We start from the raw sequence: 18,311 nt of genomic DNA on the forward strand, positions 1-18,311 counted from the left end.
GGGCGGGGATCCCCCTGCTGCTGCAGTCGCCCGCGCTCGCGGGTGGGCGAGGCCGGCGGCTGCCACACGCGCGAGCAGGTGAGGGGGGCCGGGAGGACCGAACCGGGGGTAGGGTGCTGCGTTCTGGGTCCCGGAGCTGCTCTGGGGGATTTGGCCCCAGGTTTCGAGGGGGATGTTGCCAGGCTCTCGCCAGCAAAGCTCGGAGACGTTCATGCACCTCTTTAGACGGGAGGGAAGCGGGGACAGAGGGGACGGCAGCCTGAGGCCTGGGGAATCTCTGGGGGCCCCGGAATCTCCGGGGCCCTTGGCTGCAGCTGTCCCAGGTTCTGAAGGCCCTGGAGACCTGAGCCCCTAGGGCTGGCCCCCTACCCACATACACAGGAGAGGTGGTGCAGTGAACTGCCCTGGGCCAGATTTCTGTCACACTGCTTGCAGCCCTAGGGCCGGCAATAATCCCATCTCCACTCTCTCAAACTCTACTGAGGACTGGAGACCTACCGGAGTAGATGACTCAGCTGAGAGCAGGATCTAGGGGTGAAAGAGAGGTTCTCATCCACCTGGTTGTATAAATGGCTCCCAAAGTCCACAATGGTGGCTGAAATGGGTAGTTCTCTGGCCAGTGGTGAGAGAGGTGAGAGGCCTATGGCATGGGAGGTAGGATGTTCCAATCAGGGGAAGCGGTGGAAGTTCTGGGGGGCAGCAGGGGCCGCATTCACACCCCTTCCCCAATCCCTGCTCTCCCTGCACAGGCCTGGAGCACACACTCCTGAGAGGCAGCAGAGGTCGGGGGCTCCCGGTCCCTGAGATCCCAGTCCACACAGAAGGCTCATGGAGCCTGGGGCATTGTGGGGCCCTCCTCCCAAGGGCTAGCAGGTTCCTTCTGAACCTGTAGGGCGCTGCCCCAGTCTAGCCACCATGGCGCATGGTTTCTCCGTGGGCTTCGACCCACTGGGCCTCGGAGACCTAAGCTCCGGCTCTCTGAGCTCCCTCTCCTCCCGAGGCCACCTGGGAAGCGAGTCGGGCTCCGCAACGCGATACCTGCTGAGAAAGCAACGGCGGCTGCTGAATGGGCCCCCCCGCGGAATCCGAGCCTCATCGCCCATGGGCCGAGTCATCCTCATCAACTCCCCCATCGAAGGTGGGGGCAGGGCCCAGGCGCCGGCCGGGAACTGCGGGTGGGGGTAGGGGGCGGCAGGCACTAAACAGGAGGAGGCAGAGCCAATGCAGGTGGGGGAATTCAAGACATGGGAGTGTAGGGATGCAGGGAAAGAGGGCCTCTGATAACCCATAGACTTCCTTAGCTGCTCTTTTCTCACCTTTCGGCCAAACCTTTAGTGTTCCAGGATTGTGGAGAGGTCAGAGATGGGAGGTCTGGGCATGGAGGCAGAGAAGGGGGTATGGCGTCCTATGGACTCTTCCTTTCTCCAAACCCATTCCTGTATGACGTTGGGGGGTGGGGCAGAATGGAGAAGGACATTCTTCATCAACCAGTCCATTGTGTGCCCAGCTCTGCACTGGGCTGTGAGAAGTCAGTGTCTAGCTGGACAGACAGAACTAAAGGCTTCAGGTGCAGAGGATGGAGATAGAGGTAGAGTGGAAGATGTTCCAAAGAGCGAGGAGAGGAGGAGGGTTGAGGGTCAGGAGAGAGCCCCAGGTCTGGCCCCTGAGGGAGGGGGACACCTAATCTTATGTAGTTGCTTAACGCTGTTTCATTGCACACCTATTCTATACCAGCTCTTGTTAGGTCCTGTGGGGAACCCGCAGAGAAACAAGGCTCAGTCTTTACCTTCCAGAAATTTCCAGTGTAGCAGGGCTTAGAGACAGAGCAATGATAGCAGCTGGTGGTGGAGTGGAGATATCACAGACAAGACTGAAATGAAAAGCATGGAATATGGTGGGCGGGCACTTAGGAGACAGCCTGGCTGCAGTGACAGATGTGAGGCGACAAAGAGCCGGTAAGCAAGGCAGGACCTCAAATACCCGCAAGGGATTGGGGCCCCCTGGGCCTGGGCTTTCCATGAACAGGACCAGATAAGTATCTCCAGCTCCCTCCTCTCTCTCAGCCAGCAGAGCTTCCCTGGCTGGATCCCAGACTGGACTTTTCAGACCCTGCTCCTTCCACTTACCCAGCTGGGCCCCTCTGTCCCCTAACCCAGGCCACAGGGGCGAGGGGGGAGCACGTTGCTCAGGGAGCAGGCTTTCCTGCACCAGCGGCCCATCACACTCACCCCCATCACCCTCCATGCTCGGCCTCACCTTCAGGTGAGCAGCAGGGCAGTGTGTCATCCTACACATGGAGCAGAAGTCCTCAGGTGAGCTAGGAGCCATGGAGGGGGAGAGAGGGGGCACTGCAGCACGGCCCTTGCAAGTCCCATCATGTTAGAAGTACACCATGCCTCCCCCTCACAAACCCATGTACTCCAAGCCTGACTATGACGCAAGGCCTGTGCTCATGGTCCCTCTAAAGATCCTCTTCCAGAAGTTCCATGAGTGCTCTGTCCCTCTGCCTCACCCCAGTGCCCCACTGCAGCCAGGAGAGCAACAGCCCCTAGCAATGGAAGGACTGGGGCATCGCTCCAACCACCTGGCCTGTCTGGGTTGGGAGCCTGTGAGTTCAGAATCGTCCCCTCTGCCTGAGCACAAACATCTCCCAACTCACTACAGCCTGGAGCCCCTCCCCCACATTATTATTTAGACCATTCCAGAAGCCCACAGTAGCTGATAAGGGAGACACAGTGAGAAGGCGAACACTGCCACCCACATCACCCCCAAGAGTTCCTGTTAGCTCCTCAGACTCAGCGGGTCCCAGAGAAACCGCATTATCTTTAATCCCAATCAGCCCTTTCTCCTCAATCTCCTCATTCATTCACTTATTCATTATTCCGCTCATTGTTTCATTCATTAAAAAAAAAGACAACAAATATCAAGCACTGTGCAACATACTGGGGATACATTGGTGGACAGAATTACCAAGTCCCTACCATGATTGAGCTTATGGTCCAGTGACAGGAGAGCAAGAATAAATAATATATAAATAAGCAAATAATAAGAAAGGATGGTAAGAGTCTTGAAGATGTAATTTGGGTGATATGATACAGTAGTGGTTCTCAAACTTCAGAATACATCAGAAATGCCTAGGGGGCTTGTTAAAAGACAGATTATTGGGCCCCACACCCAGAGCATCTGATTCAGTGGGTCTGCAGTAAAACCCCCAAATTCACATTTTTAATAACTTTCCAGGTGCTACTAATGCTGCTGGGCTGAAGAGCTTGCTTTGAGAACCATTCTAACAGAGACTACCTGGGAGGAGGGAGAAAGGACTTTCTTAGCGAGGGTTGTCCGGGAAGGCGTCTCTGAGAAAGTGGCGTCTGAGCCAGGAGGAAGTGGAAATAGGAGGTGGCTTTATGAAGGTCTGGGCAAAAGCACTGCAGGCAGAGGGAACCCTGAAAGGACTGGCCGGTGAGAGGAACAGGAAGGAGGTCAGTGTGGCCAAAGGTCATGAGGCCGGGGAGGGTGGCCAGAGGTGAGTGCAGAGAGGTGGGCAGAGGGAAGCCCAGGGAGGGCCTTACTGAGCATGCAAGGAAGTTCCTTCTAGAAGCAAGGGCAGGCATTGAGGTTTTTAATCAGGGGAAAGGCATGATCTAGTATGAAAGCTGACTCTGGCCACTGTGTAGAGAATGGATTAAAGGAGGCAGGAGTGGAAGCAAGGAGATAGTAAGGAGGCTGCCCAGTGCCTGGAGGGATGACTTGTGGCCCAAGCTAGGGCAATGGAGGTAGAGAAGATTTCCTCCTGAGAGGCTTCAAGCTCCTAGGCTCAAAACCCCAGATTTGACATCCCCCTGACCCAGGGCCCTAGGGAGGCCCCCTGAGAGGGACTGAGGAGAAAGAGTTGAAGGGCAGGAGAACCAAAGGCTCCTTGTCTTGGCTGAGAAGGTCCTGGGACCTGTGCAGATAGAATCATCTAGGAAGCCCCAGAATCTCCCACACCTCTGTCCTGCACTGTCCCCGCCTAGAGCTGCCCTTGGGGATTTCTTCCTGAGCTGCTCTGCTCATGAACTGTAATCTGATTTCTCTTAGTTCGATTTAGAAGTGTGTGTGAGAGAGAGAGAGAGAGAGAGAGAGAGTGTGTGTGTGTGTGTGTGTGTGTGTGATTTCCTCTCTCAAACACCTCTGAGTAAGCCTTGCCCAAGAAGAACTCTCACCTTCCCACCTGGGACCCAACTTATCCCTCCAGTTCCCTCACTTTTCTCTAACCAAAAGGCCACCTCTGAGCCTTTGCTCACTCTGTCCCCTCGTCGGTGCCTTTCCCTTCCCCTTCACGCATCCAAATTCCATCCTCCAAGAAACCTTCCGTGACAGCTCCAGTCCTTAAGGACGCCCTCCTCTGACTTTCCCCATCACTGATGGACAGGACCACTTTTGCATTCTGGGCACATACTGCAACATGGTGGTGTTTTGGGTTTCTCTCCTCATGTAGTCAAGTAGCTCCTAGAGCCCTCACCTCCAGAATCACAGAGTCCATAAGATAGAAGGGACCTCAAGGATCCTTCCACAACATCCCAGACAGGGATTAACTATCAACTTGTATGCCTCCAATGATGGGGAACTCACTACCTTTCATGGAAAATTCATTCCATTGTCTTCCAGCTGAAGGCTTTAGAAAGTTTTCCTTTATTATTATTTCCCTTCCTCCATATAACTCCACTATGTGGGCTTGGTTCTGCCCCATGGGTTACACAGACAAGAAACATCTAATGCCTTTTATAGAACAGCTCTTCAACTATTTGAAGATAGACTTACCATACTCATCACTGCTGTAAGCCGGAGAGCCCAGACTCCCTTGACTGTGCCTCATAGAATGCAATCTTGAACCTCTTTTCCATCCATCTGACTCTCAGAGGGGCAGGATTTTTTGGAATTTGCCCTACTCCAGGCCTGTGGGCGTGGGAAGCTTAGTAAGGATTAGATACACCCCCCCCTCACCCCCCCACCCCCACATTATGAGAGAAGGAGAACAGTGGCTTCTAGCATGGAGTCCTGACCTGCTTGCTCCCACACCCTCCCTGGCCCATGGTCTCAAAATCCCTCAGCGAGGACTCCGAAATTAGCTGCCTACCCCTTCATGTAGGGCCCCGGGTGCCTGTGCCCAGCAATCCAGCCTTTGAAGGCCCCAAGTTGGGGAACCCAGGGACCCTCTGTGCCCAGAACGGGCAGGGGAGTCATGCCTGGGTCTCCACCCCAACAGCCAACAGTGATGAAAGCGACATCATCCATGCAGTTCGAGTGGAGAAGAGTCCAGCTGGGAGGCTGGGGTTCAGTGTGCGGGGCGGCTCTGAGCACGGCCTGGGCATCTTTGTCAGCAAAGTGGAGGAGGGGAGCAGTGCAGGTGAGCAGGGCCCCCCGGGATGAGGTCCTGGCTTAGGATGTGACCCCCACTTCGGTGGGTGTGGCGATGCTGCTGTCAAGGATGAGAGGAAAGGGCCCTCAGCTTTGGAGGGCCTGGTCCGATGGGGGGGATGGAAGGGGCTAATGAACAGATCCCTGGTCTGATGGGGGATACTCAGACCCTACCTGGGGTCCCAATCTCATTGAAGAAGTTTTACCCCAGGGAGCCTAGTCTGATGGGGGAGGCTCAGCTTCAATCTGGGGGACTTCTCCCAAGGGGCCCACGCCAGCGCCCACTCCCCTGGTGCAGAGCGGGCTGGCCTGTGCGTGGGGGACAAGATCACCGAGGTGAATGGGCTGAGCCTGGAGAGCACCACGATGGGCAGTGCTGTGAAGGTGCTGACGGGCAGCAGCCGCCTGCACATGATGGTGAGGCGCATGGGTCGTGTGCCGGGCATCAAGTTCTCCAAGGAGAAGACTACCTGGTGAGCAGGCCTGGCCCCACATCATCCACTCCAGCACTACCACCCAAAGCCGTGGCGGGAGAGGCCGAGGGCACAGGGCCCAGCCCGGGGCCTGGCTAGTGTGGCTTCTGCTCTTCCCATCCCCTGGCGCTGGAAACACAGGGATCTGATGGCCTGACCTCAAAATGACAAAGGGCCATGTCTTTCCCCCAGCCCTCCTCCCAACACTCTTCTATCTCAGACCCCAGTGGCCCTGCCCCTCCGTGCTGCTGCAGCTGTGAGCCTGGGGACAGTACAGGGCTTCTCCCTCGGGGGCCCGGGGAGGATTTGAAATGGGGCCTGGCAGTTAGAGCTGCTCAGTAAAGAGAGATTTGTGTGGTTTCCCTGACTTGATGAAATCTATGTCCCAGTGAAGATCTCAGGTCTGGGAGTCCCTCAAAGGCAGACCCACCTTTCCTATACAATTGTCTTGGCTACGGGGAGGAGAGGGTGGTGGGTGGATGGAGCCCAGGCTGAGGGCCCCATGCTGTTGTCCAGGGTGGATGTGGTCAATCGGCGGCTGGTGGTGGAGAAGTGCAGCTCAATGCCCTCCGACAGCAGCTCGGAAGACAGCGCACGGCGTATCGTCCACCTCTACACAACCTCCGACGACTTCTGCCTGGGCTTCAACATCCGCGGGGGCAAGGAGTTTGGCCTGGGCATCTACGTGTCCAAGTGAGGGCTGGGGCAGGAAAGGACACAGGGTCGGGCTGGGACCTGCGGATGGGTCAGCAAGTGAGTCCTGGCCAATGATATGTCCATGTGACCTAGGTTAGGGATGAGATCTGGAGAGGGGTCAGGGGTCACCAGGAGGAGGGTCAAGGAATTTGGGGCATCCTGTATTCAAATGAAGAGTCTGGAATGGGGTGAGGGAGGGCAGCCAGGTGGCCTATCAGACAGCCTCCTTTCTGAGCCCAGAGTGGACCACGGTGGACTGGCCGAGGAGAACGGCATCAAGGTGGGGGACCAAGTCCTGGCGGCCAACGGTGTCAGGTTCGACGACATCAGCCACAGCCAGGCCGTGGAGGTGCTGAAGGGCCAAACACACATCATGTTGACCATCAAGGTGGGCAGGACTGTGGGAGACAGGGAGAAGCCAGACTATAGGAAGGACTTCCCAGACCACTCTAGTACTTAATGTTGTGCAACTTATGACGTTCCACAGCCTCGTGAGTGGTAAGGCAGGCCTTGTCCTCATCTCTATTTCACAGAAGAAGAAACAGGCTCAGAGAGGTGGCAGAGCTCAGGAATCACAGTCAGTTACTCAGCTGATCAGTAGTAGGGCCTGGTTTCAGTCCTGCTCCCTGCCAGATGCCTAGGCCAGTGCCCCTTTGTATGAGTGGTGGAGGTCTAGGGGTGAAAGGAGAAAATTTCCTGCCCAGAAGAGGGGGTGGTAGCCGTGGCTTTGGGCAGGACCTGGGCGGCGGGCAACCTCAGGGCACAGGGCAGGGAAGGCTGTGCTGGAGCCAGAGATTGGGTTTCAGGGGAGACGCCTGGATTCATTATTCATGTGGGTCTCACACTTGCCTAAGGATCAAGTCCTTCCCACCCTGGCTCCTGAAGGAGGTGATATCTCACTCTCCCCTAGCGCCGGCCTCTGGCTCCTGCCCCTGTCCTCTCCCTTCCAAGCCTTCACCCATCTCATCATTCAGTGCCTCCTCTACCATCCCCCCCCACCTCTATTTCCCACCTCTCCCACATCCCATTTCTCCCTTTTCTTCCTTTCAAATTATCCCAAACACTCCTCCTCTCTCCCACTCTCCCCCATTCATTCATTCAATATTTTTGAGTGCCTACTACGTGACAGTCACTACACCAGGTACTGCATTACAACAGTGACCAAGATAGACAAGGTCTCGGCTACTGGAGGGAAACAGACAAACGACAGGCATGTGGATTGTGACAGCTTCTATAAGGAAGCTAACCGAGACACGTAGAATGGGGGTAATTTGGGAAGGCCCTTTTAGCCAAGGGGGGTCAGGACCTTTTAGCTCTGAGGAGGTGACACCTGAAGAGCTGGCCATAAGAGGAGCTGAAAGAAAAGAATTCAGGCAGAAGGAACAGCAAGTGCAAAGGCCGTAAGTATAGAGGAACTTGGCACGTTCAGAAATAAAGTGGCTGGTGTGGCTAGAGTGTGATGAACTTGCAGGAGAGTAATCGGGTTGAAAAGTTGACTCCTGTGCCATCGCTGCCCCATCCTTACCCTCCCTTGTCACCCACTCCCCTTGCCCTCCTGTGCCCACCATGCCCTCCCCAGGAAACTGGCCGGTACCCTGCATACAAGGAGATGGTTTCTGAATACTGTTGGCTGGACCGACGTAAGTATCTAGGTCCCAAGGTTGGAGAGAAAGGGCTGAGGCCCTAAAGTGGGGCCAGAATCTGTGCAGAATAAGTGGCAGGGGCACCAGGATCTCCTCAGGACTTTCACACACCCAGAGCCATCTCTGGGCTCCCCTTTGAGAGGCTGCAGGTTCCTTTACAGGCTCTCCTGGGGTCTGGAGTCCCAGGGGGTGGTTGGAGGAGAAGTGACTTGCTTAAGGTCTCTCACCCGGCCAGTGGCAGGACTGCTGAGCAGCGGGTTCCCTGGACCCCACGCTTACAACCTGCCCAGCGCTACCCCGCCAAGCCCACGGGTGGTCTGCAGCCCTGGAAGGGCCCCAAAGCCGCCCGGTCAGATCCCTGAGCGGGCCCTGCCCTCCCCACTGCCCGCAGTGAGCAACGGGGTGCTGCAGCAGCTGTCCCCTGCCTCGGAAAGCAGCTCCAGCGTCTCCTCGTTCGCCTCCAGTGCCCCCTACAGCTCCGCCGAGGGCTCGGGCTCCCTGCCTTCGGACCGCATGGATGTCTGCCTGGGGCCTGAGGAGCCGGGCAGTTGGGGCCCAGGATGGGGGCGGGCGGACACGGCCATGCAGACGGAGCCAGACGCGGGGGGCCACGTGGAGACCTGGTGCAGCGTGCGGCCCACAGTCATCCTCAGGGACACAGCCATCCGCTCCGATGGCCCCCCACCCACCCGCCGCCTTGGCTCTGCGCTCTCTGAGTCCCCCAAGACTGCTCTGCTGCTGGCCCTCAGCCGACCCCGGCCCCCCATCACCCGCTCCCAGAGCCACCTGACCTTGTGGGGTACGTGGGGGATGGGTGGCTGCTGCTCTCTCCAAAGCCCTGGGTCCAAAACCTGTCTTGCACCCTGTCCTGCGTCCCAAACCTTCCTTTGCACCAGGCTTGGCCCAGCCCCAGCTCCAGAATACACTCAGGCCCTGCTCTGGGCTCCATTTTACACTAGTCTGGTCCCAAAACCTACCCTCAGACCCAACCCCAGCTTGTTAGCTCTGGGCCCCAAACCAGCCCTAACTCAGCCCCTCCATCCTGGAGTTCCCAGGCCTGTCTACATACACCGGCCCCTCTCCATATAGCTGTAGCTGTGAATGGGGGAGGGTGGACAGTTGGCAGAGGAACCCCACCCCATCCTCACCCCCACCTCCCCACACAGCTGCAGGTGCTGTCTGCCCCCTACTCTCCCTTCTTTCTGCCCCTCCCCACACCCCTGGCCCTCGTCCTTCCCTTCTGCCCACCCCTCCAGCCCCCCGGGTGCTCCCTCGTGTCTGCAGAGGAGAAGCAGCAGCGGAGGAAGGAGAAGTCGGGGTCCCCTGGGGAGAAGGGGGCCCTGCAGCGCTCCAAGACCCTGATGAACCTCTTCTTCAAGGGAGGGCGGCAGGGGCGGCTGGCGGGGGATGGGCGCAGAGAGGCTTGGACGCTGGACAGCAGGAGCCCGGCCAAGCCCCGCCCCAACCTGGACCTGGAGAAAGGTAAGTACTGGGCCGGTCAGACAGTGAGGACAGAGGAGAAGTCCACGTCGTTACCCAGCAGCTCTGAGCTTAAATCCCACACTGCCTTGTCCTGGTGTGAGCCACCACTTCACCTTGCGAGCCTCATGAATGAAGTGGGAGCAGTAATACCTATTTCTTTGGGCGTAACGAGGAATAAGTGAATTAGTGTATGTTAAGCACTTAGTACACGGTCTGACACACAGAAGGGGCTCAGAAAACGTAATGGTCCTTGTTATACTGCCTCATCTTCCCATTTTACAGGAGAGAAAACTGATAAGAGGCACAATGTAGATGAGAAAACCTTGGGTCAGATCCCCATGCTCTTGGTGCTGAGGGGAGACAGGGCACTCCTTTCCTAGAGCGTTTGGCTTCACCTCCCCTGGCCAGAGCTCCACAGGCTCTACCCAATTCTAGCACCATCTTGAGCAAGGCCACTTCTAGATCAAGGCCCAGGCAGGAGGGCCTAGACAGGCTTCACTCATGTCAAGGGCTTCCTAAGGACCCTTACAGAGGGCATCTCATCTCTCTGGTGAGATTCAGAGACTGGACCCAAAGTGGATGCATTGAGACTCTTGGGGTTGCCTGTGGCAGAAACTCAACTCAAGCTAGCTTTAAAAAGCGCTTCTTGGCTCAGCTACTGATGTTAAACTGGGTCTAAATGTTTAAACCATCTCCTCAGACATCTGCCCCCTTCATCTTTTGGTTCCTCTTTCCCCTTGGTTGGCTTCATTATCTTGCTGGCTTTGCCACTTGGAGGTAAGAGAGTCACTGTGTCTTAGCAGCCCAGGGGAAAGAGCTTCTCCTTAAATAGTTCCAGCTGAAGTCCCAGGCTCTTGTTGGCCCAGCTGGAATCACGTGCTCAACACATCACTTGTGACCTGGGAGAGAGAGAGGGTGCTTTCATTGGCCAGCCTGGGTCATGTGTGCACTCTGCAGTAAAAGGACTGAGAATGGCAGGATGAGGGGAGTGTCCCCAGGTGAAATCAGGGTGCTGTTTCTAGAAGGGAAAGTGGATGTTGGGTAGGCAAAAACAACCAAGGGATGAAGAGCTGGGCCTTGCCCCTCCCTGGGGTCTCAAGGTGACAGTCTCATGGAGAGACAATCCCTTCTAATCAGGAAAGGCCAGCCCCCGCCCTAAACCCATCTCTCTTTCCACAGCCCCCAGAGCCCTGCTCTCTCCTGATTCTCCTTCCACTTCTCTGGGCACTCCTCTCTTTCCTTCAAAGGCTCCTCTTTTCCTCTTTGTTCCCTGAAGGTAGGTGATTTGCCCTTGGGGTTCTTCCCTCCATTCATTTGCTTCCAAATGCACCTCCATGAGCAGGGTGCAGATTGGACCCTCTCTTTATCCAAAGCCTTCACTGACTTCCCATTGCCTGTGAATGAAGTCCCTGGCCTGAGCATGGCCTTCAAGACCCTACTCAATAGCCTAGCTTCTTGCTTCCCAGTCCCATCGCCTTCCAGCCTTGAACTCTCCATTCAAACCAGTGATCCAGTCAGTCCTGAGCCCCCAACCCCCATTTTCAGATAGGTGACCAGGGCTGCAACTTAGCTGAGCCTCTTTCTTTTTTCATAGCAGGGGGAGTGGGGCCCGTGCAGAAGTTTGTCACCTGGAGGCTGAGACGTGGTAATACATGCATTCCTCTCCCAAGCCTGGTTTACAGTAGAGCTGCAGATGGGGTGCATGTTGGGGGTAGTAGCTAAGGGACTTTGGGCTCAACTCAGTTGGGGTCAAGCATGGGGGATCAGACAGATAGAGAGGTGCACATTGGGGGCAGCTAAAAGAATTGGACTACACTTTCTAGGAAAGATAGTGTTGCAGACAGATATTGGGGTGCATTTTTGAGGACTAAGGGCTTGAGTTGGGTCTCCCAAAGACAGATTTTTGGGGAGATGAGAGAGGGAGCCTTGCTAGAACTCCAGTGGGAACAGACTTGTATGACAGTGCATGTTCAGAGGACCCAGGGGGCACTGGGCTAGGACTCCACTAAGGAACAGACTGGGATAGGGGTCTGTGTTAGGGGCTGAAGGGCCTGGATTGGAGCGCCAATGATGGGCAGATTGCTGTGGGAGACCGCGATGGGAAGCATATGGGCTAGGCTGGGATTCCATCGGCCCCTTAGCCAGTCTGTTCTGGGATCTGACCCCACTAAGGGGAGCCCCTGTCTCTTCTTCTGATGGCTCCTGGCTCCTTCATCATGCACTTTTGCTCCTGCCCTGCAGACCGGGAGAGGGGCCGGGCTCTGCTCTCTGCCAGGTCCCGGAGCCCCTCCAGCCAGCTGCCCGATGTGGATGAGCGGGTGCAGGCCTGGGCGAGCCGACGGCCCCTGATTGAGGACCTGGCCCGGCGGCTGCTGACTGACGACGAGGTGCTGGCTGTCACCCGCCATTGCTCCCGGGTGAGCCTCCAGCCCTCCCCCAGCCCCAGTACATGGTCACTCAGTCACCCAGCCCCTCATTCACTCAGGCCACTATCTGCTGACCAGTATCTGGGCTTGATGCTGTGAGGCCAGTGCTAAGTAAAAGCAGACATCACCCCTATAACATGGGCACCCATGAGTGCGCGCACACATGCACGCGCGCGCGCGCACACACACACACACACACACACACACACACACACACGCTGACCTTGAAGCCAGGAAGGGAAGATAGTAACTAAAACATAAGCACCCATAGTGACAAATTACGTGAAGTACAGTGAAGAAAAGGAACATGAGAAAATAATCTAAGAGGTGTGGTCTGGGAGGGCCTCCCTGAGGAGGTGATATTTAAGCTAAGGAGAGAAGGAGCCAGACCAGACAGGTGATGAGTTCAGGACCCGAGTCCCTGCAGTTGCCTGCTCTGTTCTCTGTTCTCTTCTAAACCCCAGCCTTCCCCACCCCCCACGCCTCCTTCCACTCCTGGGTCAGCCAACAGCCCTGGCCTCATGCCAGGCCCCCACCCCCGTTACCCATGTAAGTAATCTTTTGTTCTCCAGACATACCCCAAGCCTCCCCCAACATCTGCACTGTTGTTCTCTGTTTCCTTCCACTTCAGACAGAAGCAGAGGGCCCCATGGTGGGGTAGAGGGTAGATTTGAGGGAGCCTTTGTAGCCTGAATGTTGGGGAGGCTGCAGGAGGCACAGGTCACCCCCTCCAGGAGGATTGGAAGGCCCTCTTCTATCCCTCTGTCTCAAGAACCCCCGAGTTTCCTGTGATGGGTTCCCTGTGCTGGATCTGCATCAGTGCATGCATGGTCCTGTGTACCAGGGCAAGCTGAGGAGTTTCAGGAAATTTTTTGTGGTTCCCTCCACTCCCTCACTTTGGTCAGGGTGGGGCTGTGTTATGTCTGTGTGACGTATGCATTTGTTTATCTGTGGGGTACCTATGATTGTATCTGTGTGTATATCACCTGGAGACTGAGGCACACTAATTCATGCATCCTTTTACCAGCGCTTGGTTTGCAGCAGAGCTACATATGGGGCTGCATGTTGGGGGGCAGCTAAGGGCCATGGGCTAAACTCAGTTGAGTGTCACACTCAGCTCTGAGCACCAAGTGGGGCTGTGTGTATCAACAAGCCTTTGTGAGCCTGTGGCTCCAGGCTCTGGCCACTAGGTGGAGCTCTGTGTCGGTTTCTTTGGTCGGCTCCCGTTCCCTCATCCCTCTGCTCCTGGAGGGCCTCTGCCTGTGCCCCAGAGCACCTGGAGAGCAATGCCTACCATCCAAGCCTGACCCAAACCCCTCCCACACCAAGAGATCAGATCCTCAGGAGAGCAGATCCTGGGGGGTGGGGCCCTGGCCAGAATGATTAGTAAAGGTCCCCTAGTGACTCTGGTGTGTGGTCCCGAACCTCAGGCCTCCCTCCTCTCTCTGGCTCTGAGCCATCTCCCCACAGCCGCCAGACCAGACATTATAAAGCACCTCTTTGATCACTTTACACTCCCCAAGCCCTCTTGCAGCCTCCTTTTGTTGGCAGAACAGAGTACAAGTTCCTTATCCTCACATTCAAGGCCCTGCCTGATTTGACTCCCCAGCTCACTAACCCCTGCTTTCCCATGGTCACCACATCACATCATCTTCCCCCGTGTAACATATAACATTGGTTTATACAGGTTATGAATTGCTCAGCTCTAGAGGCACTACTCCCACTGTAGTCATAACCTGCACAGTCTATATGGAGGCCCTTCATGTGCCCAGTGGTCAACAAACATCTATCTACTCATTATTTCACACCACCCTTTCCTCCCAACGTTCATGCTATTCCCTGCATTTATCCTTAAGAGTCAGTGTAAGTGCCACCGCCTCCATACAGCCTACCGTGATCTTCCCACCCTCCTCTGAGACTCCCTCTGCCCCATCACCATTGGTTTGTAGTTTACTGGGGCACGTGGTCCTTTGCTGTTGTTGCCCCCACTGCTCAGTACAGGACCTGGTACTTAGTGGATGCTGAAAGCAGGTTTGTGGACTTGAAGTGTGTGCACATATGTGACCTGTTCTGTGCAATTACATGTACCTCTCCAGACAAAAGGGGGTGCATTGTGGATATGTGTGAGTCCCTGTAACTTTGTGTGTGGTTTAGGGCCACACACAGTTTAATTCCCAGATATTTATGAATGTCTCACTCTGGCCACCAGGGTGTGCTGTTTCCCTGTGTCCGTGCACATCCCGGAGGCTCCGTGTGTGTCCCACAATCAGTATGTGTCCCTCATGGCACTAGGGGGCAGTGTGCTGTCCAAGTTGGGTGGCTCCCAGTATTCAGTTTGCCAGTTTGTCTGTGTTGGTGGGGTGTGGCTGGTGGCATCCGGGCAGTGCCAGGCAGAAAGGCCTCCACCACCATGGGTACTGACTGGAGAGGCTTTCTATAGGGCCACCCCTTCCCCAAAGTCCCCATTCCAGCCTTGAACAAAGCCTAATTTGTAGGTCTGTGTGCAGATACAAGCAGGGACAGCCAGGCACACAGCCTAGTCTTTGGCTGGAATTCCTTCCTTCTGTCTAGGAGGTGGGGGTGGGGAGGAGAGTCCACTCCCTGCATATCCTTTTCCGGTACCAAAGCAGGGAGGAGCCAGATTTCTCAGGTTCCAATGCCTCTTCACACTTCCTCATCTGTGTAGCCTGGGGCAAAGTCCTTCTCTATGAGCCTCAGTTCCCTCATCTTTAAAACGGGAATAATGATGTCACCTCTCAAAGAGGTTGCTAAATGAGAGACCATGTGTAAAAGGCCTAGGAAAAGGCCCAAAGCTGTTATTGTTATTGCTGTTACAGTCCTGTCATTATTATTATTTTTTAAAATTAATTAATTAATTAATTAACTTATTTATTGGCTGCGTTGGGTCTTTGTTGCTGTGTGCGGGCTTCCTCTAGTTGTGGCAAGCGTGGGCTACTCTTCATTGCGGTGCATGGGCTTCTTATTGCAATAGTTTCCCTTGTGGAGCACAGGCTCTGGGCACGTGGGCTTCAGTAGTTGTGGCATGTGGGCTCAGTAGTTGTGGCTCGTGGGCTCTAGAGTGCAGGCTCAGTAGTTGTGGCTCATGGGCTTTTTTGCTCCTTGGCACGTGGGACCTTCCCAGACCAGGGATCGTACCCATGTCCCTTGTATTGGCAGGCAGATTCTCAACCACTGCACTACCACGGAAACCCGCTGTCATTGTTATTGCAGGCTTCTACCCAGTCACCAAGATAAGACCATCTTGTGGACAGCCTGGGGGTGGGGAGAACTTTTCCTAAACGTGGAGGTCCCTCCATGCCCAGGCATGTCCCCTCACTGAGCTCTGGAAGTCCCTGCTGCTGTCTGACCTGTGGTGCCTCTCTTTGCAGTACGTGCATGAGGGTGGAGTGGAGGACCTGGTGAGGCCCCTGCTGGCCATTCTGGACAGGCCCGCGAAGCTGCTGCTGCTGAGGGACATCAGGTGGGGAGGAAGGGGACCCCGATACCTCCCCTAACCTCTCCAGGGCTGAAGCCCCTCCAGCCACCTCCAGAGCTGAGCCCTGCCCACCCCTCATCTCTTGCCCTCCCCCAGGAGTGTGGTGGCCCCCACAGACCTGGGTCGCTTTGACAGCATGGTGATGCCTGTGGAGCTGGAGGCTTTTGAGGCCCTCAAGAGCCAGGCAGGTCAGCAGCCAGGGGCAGGGCTGTGAATCCTGAGCCCCAGGTGGGGCTGGGGGTGGGGCCTCCCAGTGGAGAGGGGCAGAGATTGCCTGGGCCTTTGCAGCTGTGTCCATTAGGGAGTCTTGTTCCTGACCTGCTCTCCTCTCCAACCAGTTCGGCCTCCTGCCTTGCGACCAGCCCGGCAGGACACACCACCCAAGCGTCACCTCATCACACCTGTGCCTGGTCAGTCAGAGTCCCAGAACCTGGGGAGGGGGCACACCCCGGGAGGACTCGGGGAGGGAGAATGGGCCTTCCATCCCTGTCCTCACATGGCATGTTGTGGCTTCAGAGGTACATGCGGTTACCCGAAGGAAATCCCTCGTCTGCTAGAACCATTTTTATCACGTCCACTCACCATGTACTGTACTATTATTTACTTAATAATTGGTTTTAAACCCACTCACTTTTTAAATCATCTCATTTCATGCAATAATCTCTGAGAAATTACCAGCTTGGTGTGGGAGTCATATTTTTACTTAGACATGTTAAAATAAGACTGTAAGTATTACAATAGAAAGTATTAAAATACTATTGTAATAGAGCCCGGGCAGCGTCCCCTCACTGTGGGGCACACAGACACAGGGCCTGAGCAAACCCAGGCCTGGGTCTCCCTACACCAACAAAGGCAAGGATCGGGTCTGGCAAGGTGGTCTGGGCTGTTGAAGAGAGGGTGGCCTGACCTTGGCCCTCTTCCACAGACAGTCGTGGAGGCTTCTACCTGCTTCCTGTGAACGGCTTCTCAGAGGAAGAAGATGATGGGGAGCTGAGGGAGCGGCTGGGGGGCCTCCAGGTCTCCCTGGGTGCCTCTGCCTCCCGCCACTCTCGTAAAGGGGTCCCCCCGCTCCAAGACGTGCCAGTAGATGCCTTTGTCCCATGCCGAAGCACCCGCACACCCCCTCCCCAGCCACCCCCTGTTGCTCCCCGGCCCCCGAGGCCTAACTGGCTGCTGACAGAACCCTTGACCCTAGAGGACCCTCGGCAGAGCTGGAGCCAGGGCCCAGCCCAGAGCCGCAGCCGCAGCCGCAGCCGCAGCCGGGGCAGAGGCAAGTCCCCCGGAAGCAGGCGTTCCCCATCCCCAGCGCCTGTCCCCACTCTCAGCACAGCCAGTGGGCGCTACCTCAAGCCTCGGAAGGCCAGGCCCCCTCTGCCACGATCTACAGACGGGCAGGTCAAGGCAGGGGGCAGTCAAGGGCCCTCTGAGAATGGAACCAGCGGGACAGCCAAGGAGGCAGCCGTGAAGGGCCCTCGTGGGGAGCTGAGGACCATCACTCTGTCCAAGATGAAGCAGTCCTTGGGTGAGTCCAGGCGGGACTGGGCCTGGTGGGGGCAGGGGCTCTTGGATGTGGGTGAAGTTGGTGGGCTTGGTTTTGGGGTATAACTAGGGAACCTGGGACTAGGGAAAGAATCAGGGTATTGGGGTATAGTTGGGAGGATCTAATTTGGGAGGTTTGGGATCTAGAGTGAACTGAGGATTGAGTAGTAATAGAATCTGGGGGTTTGGGAGACGTTGAGGGCTCTCTCTTTGGGGGTGGGTCCTGGGTTCTCCTGGGAGCTCAGGGTTTTAGAGGTGTGGGTGCACTATTACCCTGTGTTTTGCCCTCTCACTAGGCATCAGCATTTCTGGGGGCATTGAGTCCAAGGTGCAGCCCATGGTGAAGATAGAAAAGATCTTCCCTGGGGGCGCCGCCTTCCTCAGTGGGGCCCTTCAGGTGGGTGAAGGGCACCCAGGCCCACTCCCTAGGCCCAGAGCTGAATTCTGGCAGAGGGTGGGGCTGGTACATACTCATCTTCCAGCCAGACATGTTTAGACCAAGTCGTGGGAGAAGGCTTGGGAGCAGGGGGGTTAGGACTGCTGGATGAGCAGACCTAGAGAAAAATCTGTCCCCTCATGCCAGCCTGGGCCTGAAGACAGCCCATCCTGTTTCACCCCAGCCCCAAGGGACAAAAGGCTGTTGTCTGTGCCCCATCCTGCCCCCAATGGGCTCTGGGCACAAAAGTCCCATTGTCCATCCCCTCTGCCCAGATGGGGAGGAGTGTCCTAGCTGGTGAAAGGTGAGAGGTTGGGCGGTGGGGTGGAGTTGACCTGAGGAGGGAGGGCTGTGACTCTCCCACCCCCATCCCAGGCTGGCTACGAGCTTGTGGCAGTGGATGGAGAGAGCCTGGAGCAGGTGACCCACCAGCGGGCAGTAGACACCATCCGCCGGGCTTATCGAAATAAGGCTCGGGAGCCCATGGAGCTTGTGGTCAGGGTCCCCGGGCCTGACCCACCGCCCTTGCCCTCTGACTCATCAGCCCTCACTGAACAGTGGCTTCCTGCTGAACATTCCCCTGCCCACTGACCCCTTGATGGTACTCCAGCTACCTCCCACTGTCTCCCAGAACCTCCCATCAGTGCCCTTCCCACCCATACCCGGACCCCTCCCACTGATGCCAGTCTTCTGCAGCTGACCCCCTGCCCAGTCCCCTTTCCA

The 18,311-nt window shown here is 56.2% G+C and overlaps 1 protein-coding gene across 1 annotated transcript; it reads left to right on the plus strand.

Annotated features, from left to right (window-relative positions):
• Positions 1 to 841: 841 nt before the first annotated feature.
• On the plus strand, positions 842 to 18,248 carry PDZD7 (PDZ domain containing 7). Its single transcript, XM_057736504.1, is given in 18 exon segments — positions 842 to 1,138; positions 5,246 to 5,386; positions 5,696 to 5,870; positions 6,387 to 6,563; positions 6,807 to 6,954; positions 8,146 to 8,206; positions 8,601 to 9,008; positions 9,494 to 9,691; positions 10,871 to 10,926; positions 10,928 to 10,967; positions 11,286 to 11,336; positions 11,933 to 12,108; positions 15,507 to 15,598; positions 15,710 to 15,801; positions 15,952 to 16,023; positions 16,539 to 17,135; positions 17,449 to 17,549; positions 17,964 to 18,248. Coding segments are annotated over 18 exon segments (3,024 nt in total). The 5' UTR covers positions 842 to 915; the 3' UTR covers positions 18,180 to 18,248.
• The last annotated feature ends 63 nt before the right edge of the window (positions 18,249 to 18,311 follow it).

Source organism: Hippopotamus amphibius, chromosome 5, assembly GCF_030028045.1.
Source record: "Hippopotamus amphibius kiboko isolate mHipAmp2 chromosome 5, mHipAmp2.hap2, whole genome shotgun sequence".
NCBI lineage: Eukaryota > Metazoa > Chordata > Mammalia > Artiodactyla > Hippopotamidae > Hippopotamus > Hippopotamus amphibius.